Raw genomic sequence first — 24389 nt, forward strand, 5'->3', positions numbered from 1 at the left:
AGCCCTGCTGATAGACAAACAGACTGATAGATAGACAGGCAGACAGACACATACATACATACATACATACCTATATACTGACAGAGATGTATAGAAAGATAGACAAATTGTCAGACACACAGATGGACCTCCAGATAGATAGACACAGACAGACAGACACACAGACAGAGAGAAATAGAGTAAAAAAAATAAAAGGATTGGTGAGCAAGTGAGCGAGTGTCACACTCACAATGTAAGGTTTGAATTAATCCGTCAGGAATTGATTAGATCAAATAGATATGATTTAAGAAACCTTACTTTACTTACCACACATAACATTCAGCTGTGATTTATCCAGAAGACAAGAACAATAAATTTGTCAATTGGTTAAGAAAACCTAACAAGAGATATTCTCTAAAACAACTGTTCTTTTCAAGAGAATTCATCTTAAGCATGTGAAATTTTCATTTTTCAAAAAAATTATATTTTGTAATGTATGTCAAGAGCAGTGGTTCTCCAACTTTTCACTCCCACCCTTGTATAGGGTGCATCCCTTCGATTTCATAAACCTGGGGCCACCCAGCACCATCTTGCAGTCTCCCAGTTTAAGAACCATGTACAGTATAGTCTGCGTTTTCATTCGGTTATCACACATGTATTAAAACCTAGCAAGCCGTTTTGCCATCTACACCCCCAGTGTTAAGGATGGAAATTTGACATGCTGGCAAACTGACATCTCTCAACTCATCCATCATATTTCATCCACACATTTTACTCTGCTGGAGTGAGACTATAACACCTTATAGTCTTGTCTACATATATAGATTTTGAAACAAAGCTACAATCTGCGTCCAGGCTCAGAGACATCCGATAGGAAAAGTTCAAGAATTTTAGGAACAGATTTTGGGAATTTTTCAGAAAAATGTTTACACTCCACAAATTATTTAACGCATTTCATCTCCGTGTGGCCCAATGATAATTTGATGGCTGTAAAGAGCTTCAGACATACGCTTAGATAAGTCAACACACTCACAACGATAAAAAAAAACAGCAGATCACACACAAACACAGCGTTTAAAGGATTTGGTGAATTTGTGATCCTGCAGTGAAATGAAGGTCTGACGTGGCCAGTTTCCTTTCCAAGCATCTGCATACAGTAAAAGACAAACTGTCCTGTAAATAAAGACGGCTGTCCAGCAAATGTCTTTCCAGCGACGCGGTTATTGACCATAGTCAGATGCTCTGCTGATTAAAAATTGATCCCGTTCGAAAAATCTAATCAACACAACGGGATTCTTTCATATGAGGAGGCCACAGCTGCTGACACAGGGGTTGCAGACCTGTTATTAACCCCTGATCCACCACGCAAACACACAAAAGAAACACACGCTCACCCTAAAGGCCCCGGCCAGACTGCGGCCCAGACGTCTTGAATTATTCAGTAGCCCGTATTTGGCGAGGGTCTACGGCCATCTCATCTCAATTTATGCAGGCAGGAGCCAGGGGTCACTGCTCTTAATGGACAACGTGGGTCCCTGTGAGCCCGCGGCCCAGTAAGAACGGTCAGTGGGAAGAGTGGGGGTGGACGGAGGAAGACGAAAGGGGCAGTTTTCAGCCGACAGGACCAAGCTGGTGGCCTATAGGGGGTGTGAGAAGGAATTCATCAGCGAGGGTCATCGCAGGTTAATGATGCCACGCGTCTAGACGGCTGAAGCGTTAGGGAGACAGCTGTGGGTGAGACAGGAGGACTGGGAATATGAACGTTTCCCACGCCACACAGACCGTTGTTACGTTTTAACCACCGGTCACGAGGTTGGATAGCTAACCCAACAACTGTGTGCATTATGTATTCTTACATTAAATAATGCTGGGTTATTTAACCCATGGTTGAGTAAAATATGGATATTTTCTAGGTTATTTTAACCAAAGGGGTTGGGTTTGTCCAAAAGAACCCTATATTTGTGTGCACATGGCTGTAAAACATCATCACTCGTATCAAACGTAATATTATACAATAATAAAATCAAAACAGGAGGCCACATCTATCAAAAAGTCTTGCAGTGTATTTACCTTTTCACCAATACCGAAATTCAGATCAAATGATGCCTATTAAATAATATTTATTCACCATATTTAACAGATCTGATTACATGGATTGAATTTCATTAACTATAAAAGGATTTTTCTCTATTTAAAAATAATTACTACACAGTAATGTCATTAGCTCTATTATAAATCGCTTCGATTTTACACTTTCAGCTCTTTTCTTTTAAGGGAATGCCAGCGAGATTTTACTTGGTGCTAAAATGTTCACTAGGTTTGTAAAGACGAATCACTGGTGATATAGTGATGTAAACCAAAAGATACAGAAACAATGGCATTTGTAACCCTTAAATGTCTAAGTCTGATGCAATTTTTGGTGTCGTTTGTGAATCCAATCGCATCAATAAAAGCACACACACACACAACCAACCCCCAAAAAAGTAAAGTGTGCATATATGCGATTTTTCTTAGGAAAATGAATTGAATAAATATATATTTTAAAAAGTTAAATCAGATAGCCAATAAGTGTCCAGCATGCATGGGAGCTTTAAAGTTGTTGTTTTTTAAGAATGCTAATCAAAGTCAAGGTTTCGTGTAAAAGTATTTTTATGAAATGGAAGTAGCGATTGTCTTCTTTTTCAGATTGTGACGTATCAGAGTAAAAGGTTTCTTAAATGAGAAAAAAATGTGGGACTTGATTTCGTTCAATCAAGAACTGATTGGATCAGTGAAAGTTGGGCAACGATGCTAATCGCTGTGAATTTTCCCGGGCAGAAAGTCGTCTACGAAAGCCCCGCCCTCACGCCGTTCCCCATTACAGGAAGTGAAGAGACGTCATTTAAAGGCAGGAAGGAGATTAACATTTTTGATTAAAGGAGGGCATGTGAATCTTTAAAAAATGACGACGTGCACAGATAAGTTATTTATTAAAAACACTACAATATCCCATAAAAATGTATACGTTTTTAAAAGTTTTTTAATACAATTTCATGGTGACTTTAAAACCATGTCAGTTAATTTCATAGTTTTGATGCTTTCTAGGGCTTGGTATTGATTCAGATGTTCCAAATCGATTCGATTTCGATTCACAAGCTATTAAATTGGTTTGATTTTCGATTCCGATTCTCGGGTCGATTCTTTATACTCAATTCTTGATTCAATCAATAATAGATTTAATACAAATATTTATAAAAAAGAACAATGAACAAGAAATTAAATAGAAATTAAAAGGCACAACACTACCGTTGTAGTCTTGCTTGCAAAATCTAAAATGCTTCCCTACCTCTGACTTTTTATGTGAAGGTGGCATCAACGTCGAAGGAGCACCTAAAAACCGCCATTTTAAGCACTGAATGAATGAATGACAGGCTCGCCTCTCGCTCCTTGGTAACAACAAAAAAGGTGACATTTAGTGGAGAAGACTAGTAATTAGATTAATGTTAATATTACATTCAATGTTTGCGGAAATAAATATGAAAAAAATCGATTTGTGGCCTTTGAGAATCGGTTTTAAATCGATCACGTTACAAAAAACGATTAATCGAAAAATCTATTTTTTTTGCCCATCCCTAATGCGTCCCTTATTTTTTTAAATGAGTGCTATCACCATTTTTTGTACAATCGTATTAATAAATAAACTGGTGGTGGGGTTGGGATTCATAAAAAAAATTCTGGTGACGATTCCAGTTCTGCCTAACGATTCCCGGTTCTGATTCCGATTCAATTATAGTAAAAGAAATACGAAATATAATGCACACTACTTAATTCAATTTGTGTTTATTAATCACTATTAAAATATTTTAAACTGATCATTTAAATTCATATTTTAGCAAAACAATTATAATTTTTTCACACGTGTTACCTCATCGGTATACCTTTGGAAATGAATCCACAATTTTTTATTTCTTTAAACATGTTTTACACCAAGTATACAAAGCGTACTTTAACGGCTCAAGTTTTTGTGGTAAACTGCGTTAATTTGGTTGTGTGACTGTAAATAGAGGCTCAACGTAATTAATATTCATGAGGTAAGACATGGCTATCTAAAGTGACCGGTCCCAGCGCTTAGCCCGTGCATCGCATCAGAACCGCTTTTAGAACCAAAATTTAAGAATTCATTGCGGTTCCAATTCCTTTTAAAAACCAGAACCGGTTCTCGATTCCAAACCCTATGTATAACAAGCTACACTCAATTGACTCAAATAACCTCAAATAACAAGTCGCTTTCTTCTATACACCATATTTTCTCAAGATAAACATTAAAACCTGCTATGAATTCATAAATGCAGTGCTGCCCCAAATCTGTTAAAACCCAGAATCAACAAATTTCTCATCCAACATCCATCGCTTTCTACTCAACCTGCAATACTCAACTCAATACACAATCATTACCCGAACACAATTACAGCACCATCAGCTCCAACCCAACCTGTTTAGTAAGTCATTCTTCCAGTAAAAGCAAGAGGGGGGGCGAGCAGCGTTCATGCCGTCAGGAGACACATCTCCTTGGTGATCTCAGCCCGGTGCCTGTGGACAAACCTCCAGCGAATAATTGTGGTTAGTTGTAACACTTTGAAAGCATTGCATAAGGCTTTTCTTCATTATCTCAGCAGTAGGCCGCCAATTAACCAATGATATCACACCTAACACACTTCATCGTAATCAAATCCCTATAGATCCAATCAAATCTCCAGCGTACATTTATTCACACCAACTCGTGTGTTTGTTTTGAAAATGCATCAACGTATAGAAGATAAATTAGCTGCGAATGTCTATATAAAGGCAAAGCATGATTGTATAAATAAAAAAAAAACTGCAAAAAGTTTGTCAAACTAATGTGTTGTGTGGTATTGTTTACAAGCACTACAAATGCTCAAACAGTACCTTATCATGAAACAAACTCACAAGCTTTGGTTAACTGGTTAGCGAAGAGACCACATAACCAGATTATTAGCCTGTTTCACAGTAAGTGTATCTACACAGAGAATAATGAGTCCAGGAATTGTTCTGGGATCATTTCATTTTGGTTCATTCATGCTGCCAGTGATATTCTGGATTCTGTGCATAAAGAGCGAGAAAGTCATTTAATAAATGTGTTATTGGAAAGGCGTCATGTTATTCGTGTGGCTCTTCATTTCAAAATGTGTTTGACGCATCATGTGAACCTATGAGCATCACCCTTCATGTCAAAATACGTGCCTGCTGTAGACGCTTCAAAGGGGTTTATGATAAGAGACACTCACGTTTGCCAGATACTCACTAAACACTGATTGCACATGAGATTTAAGTAAGAAACAATCTGAAAGAAAATGCAAAAGTGGCGTCTTCTTATTCCGCGTTTATACGAGCGTATTGAGGAGGAAATCTGCATACGGTGAAGCAAAAGTGTGTGATATTCGATGTAGTATGCACTCCAGGGGGCTAGGTGGCAACGTGAAGCACTGACACACAACACCACCAAGTCCGCGCGCCTGCGTACAACCCTCTTCCTTGTTCTCCCAGGTCTCGTCCAAAGCCGTCTGGTTTGCCGCCGAAGAATTGGCGCATCAACAATTTGATGGAGGTAATTAATGCGCATTCTCTGATCAGTAATACTATTAATACAGTAATACTACTATGGCAACTTGAAGGTCCGACGTATGGAAATAATCCGACATGTTTGTTGTTATTTTCCTAAACTGGCGTATGCCTGTGACGTTTTTAAGATTTCCACTCTGGGGGGTGGTTTCACTATTTTGCATTTTTAAGCCACAAAAACGGCGTCACTGTGTAAACGAAAGGCACATCCGATAAAATATTTTTACGTTTCACCCTTGAGCGTTCTCGTGTAAACAGGCCCTTAGTGTCTTGCGACTATCTTGTAACAGCGAGCGTCTCTTTTATCATAAACCCTTTCAACGCGTATGCAGCAGGCATGTATTTTGACATGATGCACATAGGTTAACATGATGCACCGAACACATATTTTGACATGACGGGCCACACACACGATGCACTGAAAACATATTTTACCTGACGAGCCACATATGACGCACCGAACACATATTTTGACATGACGGGCCACACACAACGCACCGAACACGTTTTGACATGAGCCACACACGACGCACCGAACACATTTTGACATGACAAGCCACACACAACGCACCAAAAACATATTTTGACACGACGAGCTACACTTGATGCACTAAACACATATATTGACATGACGGGCCACACACACGATGCATTGGACACATATTTTGACATGACATGAGCCCCACACGATGCACCGAACACATATTTTGACATGATGGGCCACACACACGATGCATTGGACACATATTTTGACATGACGAGCCACACACAACGCAACAAACACATATTTTGAAATGACAAGTGACACACAACGCACTGAACACATATTTTGACATGACGAGCCACACACACGACGCACCGAACAAATATTTTGACACAAGCCGCACATGATGCACTGAACATATATTTTGACATGACAAGCCACACACACATGATGCACTGAACATATATTTTGACATGACAAGCCACACACACGATGCACTGAACACATATTTTGACATGACGGGCCACACACGACGCAGCAAACACATATTTTGACATAAGCCACACACGACGCACCGAACACATGACGGGCCACACATGATGCGCCGAACACATATTTTGACATGACAAGGCACACACATGATGCACTGAACACATATTTTGACATGACGGGCCACACACGACGCAGCAAACACATATTTTGACATAAGCCACACACGACGCACCGAACACATATTTTGACATGACGGGCCACACATGATGCGCCAAACACATATTTTGACATGACGAGCCACACATGACGCGCCGAACACATATTTTGACATGACGAGCGACACACGATGCGCCAAACACATATTTTGACATGACAGGCCACACACGATGCCTCAAAAACATATTTTGACATGACGAGCCACACACGATGCACCGAAAACATATTTTGACATGACATGAGCCACACACGACGCACCAAACACATAATTTGACATGAAGAGCCACACACGACGCCTCAAAAACATATTTTGACATGACGAGCCACACACGATGCACCGAAAACATATTTTGACATGACATGAGCCACACACGACGCACCAAACACATAATTTGACATGAAGAGCCACACACGACGCCTCAAAAACATATTTTGACACGACAAACCAAACACAACGCATCGGACACATATTTTGACATGACGAGCGACACACGATGCGCCAAACACATATTTTGACATGACAGGCCACACACGATGCCTCAAAAACATATTTTGACATGACGAGCCACACACGATGCACCGAACACATATTTTGACATGATGGGCCACACACACGATGCATTGGACACATATTTTGACATGACATGAGCCCCACACAACGCAACAAACATATATTTTGAAATGACAAGTGACACACAACGCACCGAACACACATTTTGACATGACGAGCCACACACACGACGCACCGAACAAATATTTTGACACAAGCCGCACATGATGCACTGAACATATATTTTGACATGACAAGCCACACACACATGATGCACTGAACACATATTTTGACATGACGGGCCACACACGACGCAGCAAACACATATTTTGACATAAGCCACACACGACGCACATAACAGATTTTGACATGATGGGCAACACATGATGCGCCGAACACATATTTTGACATGACAAGGCACACACATGATGCACTGAACACATATTTTGACATGACGGGCCACACACGACGCAGCAAACACATATTTTGACATAAGCCACACACGACGCACCAAACACATATTTTGACATGATGGGCAACACATGATGCGCCAAACACATATTTTGACATGACAAGGCACACACATGATGCACTGAACACATATTTTGACATGACGGGCCACACACGACGCAGCAAACACATATTTTGACATAAGCCACACACGACGCACCAAACACATATTTTGACATGACGGGCCACACATGATGCGCCAAACACATATTTTGACATGACAAGGCACACACATGATGCACTGAACACATATTTTGACATGACGGGCCACACATGACGCAGCAAACACATATTTTGACATAAGCCACACACGACGCACCGAACACATATTTTGACATGACGGGCCACACATGATGCGCCAAACACATATTTTGACATGACGAGCCACACATGACGCGCCGAACACATATTTTGACATGACGAGCGACACACGATGCGCCAAACACATATTTTGACATGACAGGCCACACACGATGCCTCAAAAACATATTTTGACATGACGAGCCACACACGATGCACCGAAAACATATTTTGACATGACATGAGCCACACACGACGCACCAAACACATAATTTGACATGAAGAGCCACACACGACGCCTCAAAAACATATTTTGACACGACGAACCAAACACAACGCATCGGACACATATATTGACATGACGAGACAAACACACAACGCATCGGACACATATTTTGACATGATGAGCCACACACAACGCACCAAACACATATTTTGACATAATAAGCCCCACACGATGCATATAACACATTTTGACATGATGGGCAACACACGACGCACCGAACACATAATTTGACATGACGAGCCACACACAATGCACCGAACACATATTTTGACATGACGGGCCACACACAACAAACTGAAGACACTGTTCTTACATAACATCTGATTTACCGCTTCAATTTATTCACCATAATCTTCTTTGAAATACAGCTGAGCAAGCAAAAGTCTCAAAGAAACGCTCTGATATTCAAATACTCAAAGCACTAACATCACATTACACTTTTCATCATTACATACAAAACAGCCTTGCACATAACTTACTGTAAAACTGTCTGGGAACAAAGCATTCCTGGGACTGAAGCACAGGTCAGATAAAGTTACTCTCCATACAGATCTTTCTGTGGAGGATCTGTAAATGACTAAACTGAAGTGACATTGATTTATAGAGCCTGATTCACTTACATATACAGAAGATGCAATGAGAACAGAACAATAGCTTATTGAAAATAACCCGTCAATACATGAATAGTGCAACGCCAGAGCCAACAGGAAAAATGTGGCACTTTCAAAGAAAAATATGACAATAATTCAAAACAAGCCACTGAAATGTTTCAGTTTACTGTGGTATGATTGAGTTACCAGCGAGCTTTGGCAACGCATTCGTTCAGTCGTGCTTTTGGAAGGCAAATTGTATTTTCACCAAATTGATTTTCTTCCTATTGATTTTCTTATTTTACAAAAGCATTTCGTGCGGCACAGAGCTGTGTTGTACTAACATCAGTAATCTCTGCACAATAACCAAACCCGTGCAGGTATTACATTAGACAAACTGAAACTTGACAGATAATGGTGAACGATTGCGTGAGGCGCAACTGTACATTGAAATAAAACATTTTTCCATTCCATACAAGTGTTTATATTTTACATTGATGCATTTGGCCGAGGCTTTTATCCAAAGCGACTCAAGTTCTTCAACCCACGACCTTCACACTGCAGTTAAGCTACACAAACACCTATAAACACCAGCATTTGGTTATCTGCGTACTGCACATTGTAAGTATTATATGGGGAGAGAGGGGCACAAAGTAACGCTTTTTGGCTTTGGTTCAAACATTCAAAAAATATTTACGTTAATCATTTTTTACACAATCAACACACATCTCTGCTACAAATGAACACTTAAAGTTTGTTTGTGGGACCTGGTGTTATCATACAATACACCAAAAGTGACAGGAGTGAAAACGTGACAACTTACCCCATAGGTGGGGTTCATTGTAACAAACAGAGGGTTTGTTGTAACACTGCTAGAAAATTTAGTTTAAACACAAATAATTCAATAAAATCTGTCTATATATTTAAGGTGGATATTGTTTATATATCTGCCTATAATAGATAGATATCCACACATTCATCCATTCATCATCCTTCATCTAACCATCTTTGTATTGTGCATCAATGCATATAAATAGATTATTTAAAAGGTCTGTACAATTAAGACAAAAAAAATATAATTGTGAGTTATTTCCCCTGATATTGTATTAACAGTTATCATTTTAATTAATAGTATTTACATTGATAAAAAAATGAAAACAATGTAAACCTGAGGCTTAATTGTAACACTGTGTGACAACTAACCCCGCTGTGTAAAAATGTTATCAGTTACTAAGAGTTGCTGACATCTTTCAAAACGGTTTTATGTTTTAGGTACCAAAGAAAGTGAATAAAATAACACACCCAACTCATGAAGAAATTTACATGCACGCCTCCAAAACACTCTTTGTTCAATATCTTATACCAAAACATCATCATCAAAACTTTTTACAAATTCATAAAAGATCATCTTCTGACAGTATGAGAAAAAGACAAAAAGCACAGATTGCTCTGGCCTGTATAAATGTGTTAAGTAGCAGTTTTACAATTAACATAATAGTTAGTTTGTGCCCCACTCACCCCTACTATCTATTTATGAAACAATAAAAGCTCATGAAGACATACACTGCAAAAAAAATTACTTTCTTACTTAGTATTTCTTAAATCAAGATGCATTTTCGTGATAAGCAAAATGACCTAAGAAAATAAGTAGTTTTTAGACAAAAAAAATGTGAATTGTGCTTAAAACAAGCAAATTTATCTGCCAATGGGGTAGAATATATTTCTTGAATTAAGTGTTTGAGAAAAAAAATTTACTCACCCCATTGGCAAATATTTTAGCTTGTTTTAAGCACAAATTCACTTAAATTGTATATTATTTGTCTAAAAATTAGACTTATTTTCTTAGGTTATTTTGCTTATCAAGAAAATACATCTTGATTTATTTATTTTTTTTGACATTTCTACTGAAAACAAGACAAAAATACTAAGTTAGAAAAAAATTTTTTTGCAGTGTAAATTGAACTTTTGCAAGACCAATCAAATATGTAAGCAAAAACACGGTTGATATAACTTTTCCTTTTATTAAGACTGGAGAATGAAGGCCAGATTGAGCGCAATGCATTGTGGGATACAAGAATACGTTGTGCGTGTAGTGCGTTCTGGTTGCATACTTCACAACTTGACAAATGCAAACTGAAAACTTAGTGCATACTGCATGACTATTGTGCTATAATTTCACACTATGCCTGTTTAAACCTTTTCATGGTTCACCTACAAACAATGCCAAACACACCAAATCAGCTGATACTATAAAGCCTGAAACCAATCTCACAATGCAAAAAGCGACTCTCTTACACTGCAAAAAAAATATTTTCAAGAAAAAAATCTTAGTATTTTTGTCTTGTTTTCAGGTAAAATATCTAAAAATTCTTAAATTAAGATGCTTTTTCTTGATGAGCAAAACGACCCAGTCTACTTTTTAGACCAAAAATATAAAATTTAAGTGATTTTGTGCATAAAACGAGCAAAACAATCTGCCAATGGGGTAAGCTAATTTTTCTTGAATTTTTCTTGAATTTAGTGTTTAAGAAAAATTTTCTGGAAAAATTGGCAGATTTTTTGCTTGTTTTATGCACAAAATCACTTATATTTGATATATTTGGTCTTAAAACTAGACTTATTTTCTTGGGTCGTTTTGCTCATCAAGAAAATGCATTTTGATTTAAGAATCATTAGATATTGTACTGAAAACAATACAAAAATACTAAGTAAGAGTAATTTTTTAAATACAGGGTGTTCACACTGACAGTGCTCAAATCCAGATTGAATTCAGTTAGAAAAGTCTCATGGCATCTTACGTCTATAAGATTGGCTCAAATAACGATACACAGGATCCACAGCTGTATACGTATAACATCTAACAGACAAGGATCTACGCGTACATCCGAACTCCACCATCATATATCACAGACAGTCCAATAGAAAAGCCTAAAAAGTACAAAAAAAGACCCTGAGAACCTCGGTATGAACGCACCTTAATCCAGAACATGACTTCAACACGAGGGGTCACACAGATCAGAAGCGCGGCTGGAGAGCAGGAACCCGCGGCGGCGACGCTCATCCTCACATCAACTCCCTGCCGGTGAGACCCCGGGGAAACGGCCTGTTTCCGGCATATCCAGCAAGGCCCGCAGCAGCGTTTAAGCAAAACCTGCTGCTCTCGGTAGGGGCGTGGAGATAAAGAATGAAGAGAGAGAGAGAGAGGAGGAGGAAGAGAAAGAGAGGGAGTCCCCAGAGGCCTGAACAATCAGACAATTTCAAGATCACGAAGCATTAAACCAATCCCGGCAGGGTACACTAATTAAACAGCCGGGCCCGGTACCGCCAACCAATCCCCACAGAGCAATTAAATCCATCCCCTCTAAAACACTGTGGAACCTGTCTGGGGAAAACCGCAGAGCGAGAGCGAGCGAAGAGAGCGAAGATAAAATTCATCTGGAGAGAGAGCGGGGCTTTAGAGTCGAATGCAGCGAGCTACTGACAAGAGGAATTGAACGGGGAACGATTGAAATCGACGCTTTGTTCTCCCAGCCTTTATTTTTTTAATTACTCGAGTCAAAAACGCCCAAACTGTCTTTTCTTTTTGGCCCCGGAGGGCGAGAGAGCGGGAACGGGGCCCGAGACCACCGCTGTCAGAAGTACTACCCCGCCGTTAATTCGTATTAAAGAGTTTAGGAAACACTTTCACGTGCACAGGAAAAAACAATCGCCCCAAGCTCCTAGATATACGGAGATGATCGTACCATCATCCGACACAATCTATTCACCAGCGCACTGATCAAAATCATCCCGAAATGAAAAATGATGGCATCATCTGTCAACGAGCTGCTGATGTGAGGAAGTCTTCAAAAATCTAAATTACATGGGAAAAGCGCGTGTTAGATCATCTCATCATAGTGTCACTTAAATCAGAGATCACATTTGTAATCCATATTAACAACCTGTTTAACTTCTGGTTTCTGATGGGTTTTTTTGTGAAAAACGCTGAGAGCGTCGAAGTCGTACATAAAAACTTGAAATTAAGATTCGTAATATATTTGTAGATTTTGACAGACAGCTAATGATGTACCAGAGGGATTCACATCTATGGTTTTTGTTGTGACAACGGAGTTTGGTTCCCTCATTCCAAACAGATCAGAATTTTTGAATCTTTATTCAAACATTAACAATGACAAACTTTAAGACTAAGTATAATCACACCTGCATTGGCACACGCATTAGGGGCCGTTCACATATCGCGTCTTTTGCACGCTCAAGTTTGTTATTACAAGGAAGCGATGTGGTGTGACGAGCTCGTTTTTTTCAGGCGCGTCCGCACCCCATCGAGTTAAAATCATTTTAACTTTTCGGAATGCCGCAAGGGCACCGCAGGTCATGTGACAAGAACCTATGTGCGTAGCGTTTTCCACACATTTTTAGGTGTGACATTTTAGGGAACGACCCCTTAATAGTTAACAACAGCAGCCAAACATGCCAGATAGTGATGCTCCAATCATGACTTTTCATGGCTGATATACAGATGTTCAATATTTTCTTCAAGCAAACAGACAAGAAGAACGAAAGAGCACATAAACAAGCCATTTATTGGCTTTAAAAAAAAATCTGTAGCCATTTAAAAAAACATTTTTTATTTAATTTAATAGTTTTTAATGTATATATTTATATCATTATTTATCATTATAATTTTATATAATTTTTTTATTCATAATTATATTTTTATATATTTTTAATTTTTTATAATTTTTCTATCATTTCAAGATTTAGATGATAAAACACGGTGCTCTGACTCCAGCTTAGTGAAATTTGGCAAAATAAAACAACACCAACACAGAAAAAATGGTCTAAATAAAGCAAAAAAATTCACTTTCTGACAGTACATGGCACTTTATTGTAACTTTATAGACTGTTTCAGCAGTAACAAAATAAACACGTGGCTTTCGTGGTCATCACGTAACTTCCGGCAAACTCCGCGAAGAATAAATAACAACAAAGTCCTTTTAAAGTAGTTTATTATTTATATAACAAGCAAATAAACAACACATAAATTACGAAGGAACATTTTCGACGAGGTGTTCGTTTAAGAGTTCAGTTTCAGCAACTAGTCAGATCATTAAACAAACAGAAACCGAAAGTAAAGCTCAGACCAGACGCTTATCGCGTCACCGATGAAACGGTCTATAGCTAAACGGCTTTCGTTAAACTTTTGCAAAGAATTAATAACAAGAGTCCATTTAGAGTAGTTTATTTCTGATAACAAACAAAATAAAAACAAAAACTACACTGAGCTAACGTTACTGTGTAACATTAATGTATTCAATGTTAACTACAAATCAGCTGCCAAACCTCCCTTCACATAGCATTGATCCATGATCTCCGTCTCCCCCTTTTCTTTAGGAAACCAAAACATTGTTATTTTCGATGAGGTATTTGTTTCAGAGTTTATCATTTCCATCCAGATGCGTAACCCATTAAGCCGAAGTCTGGCTAGGGACTAAACTGATCTCTGAAACAAATACCTTGTTGAAATTAAATAGTTTTTTTAATAGTTACACGACGAGCATGGATCACAACTGTGCGGAGAGGTTTGGCAGACAGGTAAGAATTCAAGGATCTCTAGTTTACACTATACACATTCATTTTACACAGTTAAATTAGCTCAGTGTAAAAGTTGATACTTGTTAGATACAGTATTATATATGAACGAAGGAATTTACTTTAATTTATACTCCGGGTCTGTTGAATGCTTTATTCTGATTGGCTGAGAACTGTTCCATGGGTGTTGATTATTTTTCTGTAAACTGCACACCTAACCTTTTAAATATCTTAAAAATAGGGACCAGAGCAATGTTGGTGGTTACCATGGTATAAGAGGAATAATTGACTCCGGTCCTTTGAATTATTCACGTCGCGCCACATTACCACCTTGGGTGTGCATTATTTTCAAATAATTCAACGGCCCGTCATCAATTATCCCTTACTTATTTCCCTTGTTATCAAAAATAAAACGGCTATAACAGGAAGTCTACCCGAAGTTGAGTTTAGTCCACAAAAGCCGTTTGTTTATGCTGTTACTGCTGAAACCGTCTATAAACAAAGCAGCCGTGCGCATATAGACGGTTTCATCGGACGCACATGCGGTGACGCAATACGCGTCTAGTCCGAACTTTACTTCCGGTTTCAGTATTTTTGTCTTGTTTTCGGTAAAAATATCTAAAAATTCTTAAATTAAGATGCTTTTTCTTGATGAGCAAAACGACCCAAGGAAATAAGCCTAATTTTTAGACAAAAAATATTAAACTTAAGTAATTTTGTGCATAAAACAAGCTAAAAAAAATCTGCCAATGGGGTAAGCAAAAAAACTTTTTTTTCTTAAACACTAAATTCAAGAAAAATTTGCTTACCCTATTGGCAGATTTTTTTGCTTGTTTTGTGCACAAAATCACTTAAATTTGATATTTTTTATCTAAAAACTAAACTTATTTTCTTGGGTCGTTTTGCTCATCAAGAAAAAACATCTTACTTGAATTTTTTTTAGATATTTTTACTAAAAATAAGACAAAAATACTTTTTTTCTTGAAAATCCTTTTTTGCAGGGTACGTGTTGTTTATTTTGCTTGTTATATAAATAAACTATGTTTAAAGTACTTCTTTGTTATTAATTCTTAGTGGAGTTTACCGGAAGTTACGTGTTGACCACGAAAGCCGCTTGTTTATGTTGTTAGTGCTGAAACCGTCTATATAAAAGACGTAGTATTAGGAATTATACTAAAAGAAAGACAGTTTGCTATAAAGACGCATTATTTTAACAGCTTTGGGTCCGTAACACATATTGGCCGCAATGAAACATAAACCTGGTTTCTGATCGCCTGTTAGAGACGGGCAGGTTAATCAGTGCATCGCTTACGCCAGATACTATAAATCTTTATCTTTCTGTACAAAGACTGTATCAGATAATGCTAGTCTCATCTAAACCCAAACCCTCACAAGAACGGTAATGTCCACCTTAGCAAGCACTTACAATAAAGAGTATTTTAATACGGTAGCAGTCCAAACTGAATATAAAAGGTTCATTAATAATGATTTGTATTTATTCAAGTATGATGCGTTAGTGCTACTTCACTGGTTGGTAAGGATAATAAAAACACATTACACGTGGAGCCACTTACACACAGACACACAATCATAGGGTCTCCTTTATCCCCTGAAGGGCAGAATTGACAATAGAGAGCTGAATTATGGTGACTGAAGAACTGCCTGATATAAAAGCAGAGAGAGTGAGAGCATTAGAGAGAGAGAGAGAGAGATAGAGAGAGGTTGGATTCAATAAGGTCTCTGTAAAATGAACAAGAAAAGCCGGTGCTCAATACATCTGCCATCAGACAGTCAAAACAAATAAAAGCGGCCCGCCGTACAGGTACACAGCTCAATATGGCCTCCCTCGCTCGGGCCTCGGCTGACAGCGGGAGAAGACACAGCTATATACACCAACAGATGAGCCATTAACTCTCTCTCTCTCTATGGTGGTGGTTTATGGAGCTTCTATCGGGTTTAGGCGGATGCTGAGCGCCAGGCCTTCACCTCTCTGGTGTGGTGGAGTAATGTCTCCCTGAAGTTTTGTTAAAACCTCATTATTTACTGAAGTGCCGCCACCATCAGGGTCCCCAAGAGCACCGGGTATTAATATGAAAATGCACAGATTCATTGTCGCAAAGAACCATCAGACTCCAGCGCGGATCGATGGGGGAAAAATTGAAGATCGGTGCTTTTGGGATGTTGTTAAGGATTTAGAGGAGCAACCAGCTTAAGTGGGAAGGGCCGTCATGGTTTTAGTGCATTTGTGTGTGTGGTATACCTCTCTCGCTCTCTCTCTCTCGCTCTCTTGGTCTCAATAACAACATATCCAGTTCATGTCTGAACTCGTCTATAATGCACATGCCTAGTTTATGTAATGGTGATGTCTGCTTAAGCAAACTCGAATTCATATTAATGTTCTTAATAATTAATTTACTATTAATGTCTCAAATAATTATCATGCAATTTTACTCATTCTTATCCGTAAATCGATATTGGATCCGTTATTGAGCGAGTACATAAACAATCAGTGAGTGCGTTTGCATGCACAGTCTTACGCCGATTATGCTTAATAAACTGATAACACGTGAGGTCATGTAAACGCGTAAAACGGTTTTCTTTAATCGGGGAAAGCCCATAAACAACGTAAGCAAAAAACGATCGGCAGAGGTAGTTTTTTGCTCATTACCACGATTTCGCGTGGCATGTAAACAGCTTAACCGGCTTTCTCACGGTTTTGCCCATGTGCGCATGTCTCCGCATGTGAAAGATAAACGTCAGACGGGGAAGTAAGCGCAAAGTAAAAGTATCTGCTCTACTAAAGCAGTTGGCAGAGAAACTGCGAAAATAAAAACCGATGTTATGTTTACAGGTTCTGGAGACATGAAAAGAGACTAAACAATATAGCTTAAGACAGATATGCCGTTGGCTTTTTGATCGACTATTATGTACTATAGGCGATGACGTCACTACCTGGGGGAAACCTGACAAATGTGCCATGTAAACGCAGTAGTCTGCATAGCCGGTTTTTTGATTTGCATGTAAACGCATGAAAACAGTTTTTTATAATAAGCTGATTTTTGCTAGTTATCCGCTTATTCTGTGCATGTAAACGTACTCGCTGTTCAAAACTGTCTACTTTACCACGATTCACAACGCTAGGCTTAAAATAGTGATTTATAGTTTGTGCCGTCAGGTTGTTTTTAATAAACGTTGTCAAGTAACCTGCATTATGTTTCAAACAGAGATGGCGATAGAGAGGCAAACGTTTTGAATTACAGCTAAACCACAAGTCAACTAAATGAAAATAACATGGTAAAGATGAATGCACATTTATATATTGATTCAATAGATTTATAGCATTTTGAAAAAAAAAACCTTCAAACTTTGCCAAAAAAATAATCAGTTTTTATAATAAATCTTTGAAAATCAAATGGATTTGAATTTTTTATGTTTTTATAACCTAAAGATCCTATGTGAAAGTTTGTAAGAGAAAATAGTGGTTTTCATCTTGTCACTTTCGATAGAAAACATGTTTTACCTAAATTTGTCAAAATGGATTTATTGCGTTTTGGAACCAAACTCTTCACATTATTTTCCACATACCATACATTATTGTTTCTCCTTTATGCCCTGCCTCCCTGAAACGCGTTGATTTTGTACAAAGCTCATCGCTCTGAAAAGCGCAGTGTCCTCCGCTTGGCTAGCTAACCAGTACGTTGTGATTGGCCTAAATACCTCTGACGTCAGCCGGAAATGTGACGCTCCTTACCGTATATTGAAGATTAGCTCCCAATGCAATACTATCAGGAGTTAATATCGTCTTTACTACCTTATCAATACAAGCCAAATCTGATTCAGAAAATGCTGATGACCAAGCTGATTGATCAACTTTACCAGTACGGCTTAACAAGAACGCAACAGTTTGGTGAGGTTTGCATTTGTTATCGTAGAAACGACAAACAACAAGCACTACTCAAACTTGCGTTTGAATCATGATTTAGTCAGTAGTAAATTCTTTAAATATAAAAACATAGACTACATACAGGCTGTGAGTCAGAAGCATTTGGGATTATGATAATGACCATCGTGTCAACGTCAACAAGCCGAGGAAGTAAACTGTTGCCTACAATCCGTGTGTTTGTTGTAGTCAAAGAATAGAGATTTACGTTGGAGACGATAACTCGCGTCATCGTTTACTTTGGGGTTTGTACCTTTTGCATATCATTAACATGTACTAATACACACCTACACACCAAAGGAAATGTAAAATCGTGAATCGGATAATAGGTGCGCTTTAATTTTTGCAATAATATCTCTTATAGCAATTACTTTTTTAAATTAAACATCCTTTTATTATTTATTCATAACATTTTTGAAGTGGATCAAAAAAGTTCATCAAAGTTGCCCTACGACAAGAACAGGTATTGGGTATTGGTTTTAAGACAACTTTTACGAAAGGTTTTGATCCACTTGAAAAGTCTAGACATGGTAAGACTATAATGTAGCAAAACCATGGTTAATTTGTATTCATCTTGGTTTAACTAGTAACATTCTTTTTTTAGCAAAACTATAGTTAATTTTTGGAAGTGTTGTGTAAAATTACCTAATAAAGCGTCATATAATGGCACTAAAAAGCATTATACCAGAAAGTAATATAACACACCGTATAAATCATCTTACTGTAACTGATTCACAAAAATGACTCTCAATGCCGTTAACTAGCATTGAGACACTGACAGCAGCACCGGTGAGCATCTGGCTGTGCAGATCTAAAGATATAACCCACCAACCCAACAAAACGGTGCCTTCAGTATCAAAGCACAAGCGTGCAGGGTTAATCCAGCAACAGTGGAGGTGAATAGGGGAAAATAAGTGTGGACAGGTATGAAAATCGAGCCCCAGGAGGGTCACGGCGATTAACACGCCGCTTTATGACAGAGCCGCCCGCTCGCAACATGAATAACAGCCCGACGCGGTGCGAGGCGGCGCTTTATCATTCCAGTCCTCACGCTGAAGTAGCGGCTTTGAAGTCTTGAGCTAATTCTACAGAGGAAGGTTAAACTGCTTAAATCTTGAGTCACTTTCACTTCGGCTCTAATGTTGCCGGCTGAGGGGGGGACGTGACTACTGGATCTTCACAACTCAATTTGCGGATGCCGTAAAAGCCTTTTTCTAGATGCTTTTCTCTCCTCTTTGTCCTCCGTCAAAGATTTGCAGAGAGAGATGGAATTTCCATTCTGCTTTGATAGAGAGAAAGCATTCTGGGTTGCTGTTTAAAAAGTATACGGCATTGTTTATTTCTAAGCACATATGAGTTTATAATCGCCTAATTCGACAGAGATTAACTTTTCGATAAAATCTAATGACGGTCAGCGCAATCGTGTGCGGATATGCGTGAATTTAATTACTTTTCATTTCGCATGCCTAATGTTAGGATCGTTCCTTATGATTGATAATACATATTCAAAGGCTACTGACTGCAACCTAAACGGTAACTAAACTAGATTTTAAAATCAAGTCATCAGTCAAGAAAAACTCATAACTATGCACCAACAGCGCATTTAAGCGACCGTAATTTGGCAACAAAAGCAAATCATTCGTCTCCTTACTGTTTAATTTTACGAGTCATCTGTTGAGGTATCATATTTGATTATGCGTTATCATACCGGTTAGTAAAAGTTTCTGAGGAGATCTACGGTTCGCACTCCACCACCGGTCCTTTTATCCCTTCAAATCCCGAGCGCCTTGCAGAACATCTCTAACCCATTTCCAGACTCACTGCTTTTGACAGCGACAATAACAGCAATAAACACACCCAATCCCCTTTCCCAAACACACACACACAAGCATAAAGTTGAAATGAGTCTTTTTGATGGCCGATTGGAGCTAGTTAAGGAAAAGCTCTCAGAAAACTACAACAGAGTAAAGCAGAGGAGTGATGTCATGCTTTGGTCATGTTCTGCGAGGTCAGACATCGAACACATCACAATCTTGCATTCATAATCCAACGCTAAAGTGGCGGTCATACTCCACTTTTTGTTCCAGTAGCTAGGTTTCCATCTAAACGTTAAGGTGAATCCAAAATTCGCAAAAAAAAAATCAAACAAATGCGAATTAGGTGCGTTTCCATCAAGTTGTTTGAGCGAATGACGGCGGCATTGATTACCTAGTAACCAGCAGTAAACAAAACAAGGCACGTTTGGAAAATGGAAACATGCATGTAGTCACGATGGGCAAGTTATAAATTTATCAGCAGTGCAGCTTGTAATTGCCAAACTAAATGCGGAGCACAGAAGAAGGAATGCAGCATTTTTGATGCAGACACTAGCAGCAAGGGCATTACGTCGACGACAAGCCCCATATATAATAAAGACAACAACAGTTGATACAGCTAGACGGTTAGTCTCGTGGGTTTAATGTTCACTACGTCAGAATTTATTCGGCAAATGCGTTTCCATCTCTTATTATTCACAATTACTCTTTTTTGCTTAAGTCAAAAACCACCTCAAACAAGCGTAAAACCTTTTTGCAAATTAAGGGCTTTAATTGTTCAAAATTGGGTACTTTCGTTACTCGTTTAAAAGCAATTATTTAAAACGCACATAAAACCATGTTTATGGAAGCATGGCAACTTACTTCCATTCATACGCGTGTCAATGCTTAGTCCAGAAATGCAAGCTTGTGTGGCGATATTTCGCAGTTCGCCGAGTACCAAAGTTCAGGTCTGGTAAACTCTGACATGCGAATTTGTATCACGTGGAGAGAGACGTGATCATGGTGTGACCTTTCTCTCTACTGAAAAGCACAAATGGACAAAGGCGAAGATCTATATTGGCGAAGCGCTCCCCCTCCATATTCGCAAACACGTCCGAGAAATATTTGCATACTCAAAGTCTAGTGTGACTGCGCCTTAAAGGAACATTCCACTTTTTTAAAAATATACTCATTTACAGCTCCCCTAGAGTTAAACATTTGTTTCTTACAGTTTTGGAATCCATTCAGCTGATCTCCGGGTCTGGCGCTAGCACTTTTAGAATAGCTTAGCATAATCCATTGAATCTGATTAGACCATTAGCATCGTGCAAAAAAAAATAATGAAAGAGTTTCGATATTTTTAATTTAAAACTTGACTCTTGACTGTAGTTACATCGTGTACTAAAGGGCTCGTTATAGTTGTGCGTAGGTTCTACGGCATAGGTTCCGCGTCGGTTTTCATTTATACTTTTGTGTCGTCGTCCGCGTCGACGTGCAAACACACGCGCGACCGCTGGTAGGCAGTATCCACGCGTGTAACCACAGTAGCAGCACAAACGTGAAAGAAGAAGAAGCTTAGCAAGTTAACCCACAAACGAAGAAGAAACAGCAACTTGTTGTGTATCATTTGAGAAGACCAGCAATGATGGAAGTAAATAAACAGTGACTTTTGATGCAGTTTAAGTTAAATCACTCCTCAACTTGGCTCATCTTTGTTTTCACCGTCACAAACGGAAATACCTATGACGCAGTTTTTTTTACCTGACGGGAGGGGTTCTGGTGGACCACTCACAGCGCTTGCGGTCCGCGTAGATCTGACGCGCTGTTAATTTTTTTGTGAGGTGCGCGTCAGGCTACGCAGAGCTACGCACAGGCACGTAGCTACGGCGTAGAACCTACGCATGACTATAAATCGCCCTTAAGGCCAACAGAAAATTAAAAGTTGGGATTTTCTAGACTAGACAGATATGGCTAAGAACTATACTCTCATGGCGTATTGATATTACGCAGTACCCGAAAATAGTTCCCTGCCATTGAAAGTTACTAAGGGGACTATTTTCGGCTGCTGCGTAATATCATTGCACCTCCTGCAGCCATGTTGCGGCGGCAAGGTCCTTGATTATTGCGCCAGAACAAGAGTATAGTTCATATCTGCCTAGAAGTTCGCAACTTTAAATTTTCTGTCTGTCTTAGTACACGATGTAACTACAGAAGAGTCAAGTTTTAAATAGGAAAAATAATCGAAACTTTTTGGTTATTTTTTGGCGCGATGCTGATGGTCTAGTCAGATTCAATGGATTGTGCTAAGCTATGCTAAAAGTGGTATCGCCTGGTATCGCCAGAGCTGAATGGATTCCAAAACGGTAAAAATCAAATGTTTAACTCTAGCGGAGCTTGAAAATGAGTATATTTTTTTAAAAAGTGGAGGGTTCCCTGTTTATAGTTAACGACACGTCTGTTTTAATGGCACACATTCTTATCAGCACTATTCGCTAGAAACTAGAAACAAACAGACGTCTCTTTATATTTAGAATACAAATATGTCTGTTAACATAAACATCTTCATATTAAAAGAGCTCTGCTAATGTGTTTGCTATCCAGACAAATGACCGTGCTTTGTACTGACTCCATATTTCTGTAGCATTCATATTGGTCGACGATGCTCAATGCACTTCAGGACAAAAGATGACAAACTATTTGCAGAGGGATCTCGTAAGCCTGTTCCCTATTGGTCCAAATCTGTCCTAAAAGGGCCGAGGGAGGCCTTTTGGCCTGTCCTTTCCACCAGCACCACAGAAATGCCATCTGGCTGGTGTGAATTATTACAAAGGCAATGGCCGCGTGACCCGAGACCAATGAAAAGCAAGGTCGCCTGCTTATTGCTGCCTGATCTCTTATAAGGTTAAAGGAACCCAACGCTTATTCGTATGAGGACGGTCTACGAAGAAAATAAAGAATATTTGGTACACAATATCATTTATTCATGTGGATTTTGACAAAACACCTGCAAATGAGGTTGTAATTGGCAAAAACTATTAGAAAAACAGAAACAATTTTTTTTAATGTGTGGTCTGTTTGCATTAGTTGTGTACAACTACATCTTTGGACTAAATGAACACACAAAGCAAAAAATGCTGTGTTATAAGTAAAGTCTAATATGATCTTGAAACGCAAAAAATGCAAGATTGCATTTATATTTTCAAAAGAAAATGTACGAACAGTTACCATTAAAGATCAATATAATGGATTAAACCAGTAATTAATTTTGCATTATCAAAAATATTTCTTATAATACAATCTCAAGTACACATCACATCGAAACCCGCTATTATTCTTGTTATTTAGATCAAAAAGACTCGAAATTCATCTTTAATGAACAATTTCCCTTGAGATCACACACGCAACGCTTATTCACATGGGAATATCACAAAAACACCTCCGAGAATTAATGGCAATACAGAAACTGCTGTATAAAATGATGTAATTTAAGAGCAACCAAAGCGACAGTCATAAGCCACAGACCCCAGCAAAACCTTCATCTGACACAGCCAGACGCTCCGCTCCGTGTGTCGTACAGACCAACACAGACAAAGAGGCTCATAAATCAACTGTCAGCCACAGACATCCCCCCTCTCCTAAACTTATTCGTCCGATGGTCAATACAAGCGGTCGCGCTTCATTCGCGGGTGGGAGAGTCTCGGGTTAGGGAATAATTATTGCCTTTAAACAAACATTTTTACTTCAAACTTATTTTCACTGCACGTGAAGTTTCGGACACATTAAAGGTGTCGTTTGTACGCTTAATATCCTCCATCATTTGACTTTTACCCATGCACGACTGATCTATGGATCTCGGCGGAGTCCAAGTTCAAGAGTGGGTGAGGGGCCTCTAGGGACCGACATGGACACGATGTCCCACAAGGGCCACACGGCACCATAACAAAAAACAAAATACACAAATTGGATTCAGAAGTGAGAAGCAATGCAAATGTTTCAAAAAATAAAAATGTGATCATAATTTTAATGCATTCATTA

At 38.8% G+C, this 24389-nt stretch overlaps 1 protein-coding gene across 5 annotated transcripts in view; it reads right to left on the minus strand.

Moving 5' to 3' along the window:
- Window positions 1-24389, minus strand: part of cux2b (cut-like homeobox 2b) — a 190274-nt gene that overhangs the window by 149848 nt on the left and 16037 nt on the right. Inside the window, exon 1 of one of the 5 annotated variants that reach the window (XM_073868110.1) lies at window positions 12001-13154. The exons of the other annotated variants lie outside the window; for them this stretch is intronic. Coding sequence (XP_073724211.1) covers window positions 12001-12087 — 87 coding nt within the window. The 5' untranslated portion in view covers window positions 12088-13154. Of the gene's footprint in view, window positions 1-12000; window positions 13155-24389 lie in introns of those variants that run through there. 5 annotated transcript variants of the gene reach the window in all.

This window comes from Misgurnus anguillicaudatus, chromosome 5, assembly GCF_027580225.2.
Source record: "Misgurnus anguillicaudatus chromosome 5, ASM2758022v2, whole genome shotgun sequence".
Taxonomy (NCBI): domain Eukaryota; kingdom Metazoa; phylum Chordata; class Actinopteri; order Cypriniformes; family Cobitidae; genus Misgurnus; species Misgurnus anguillicaudatus.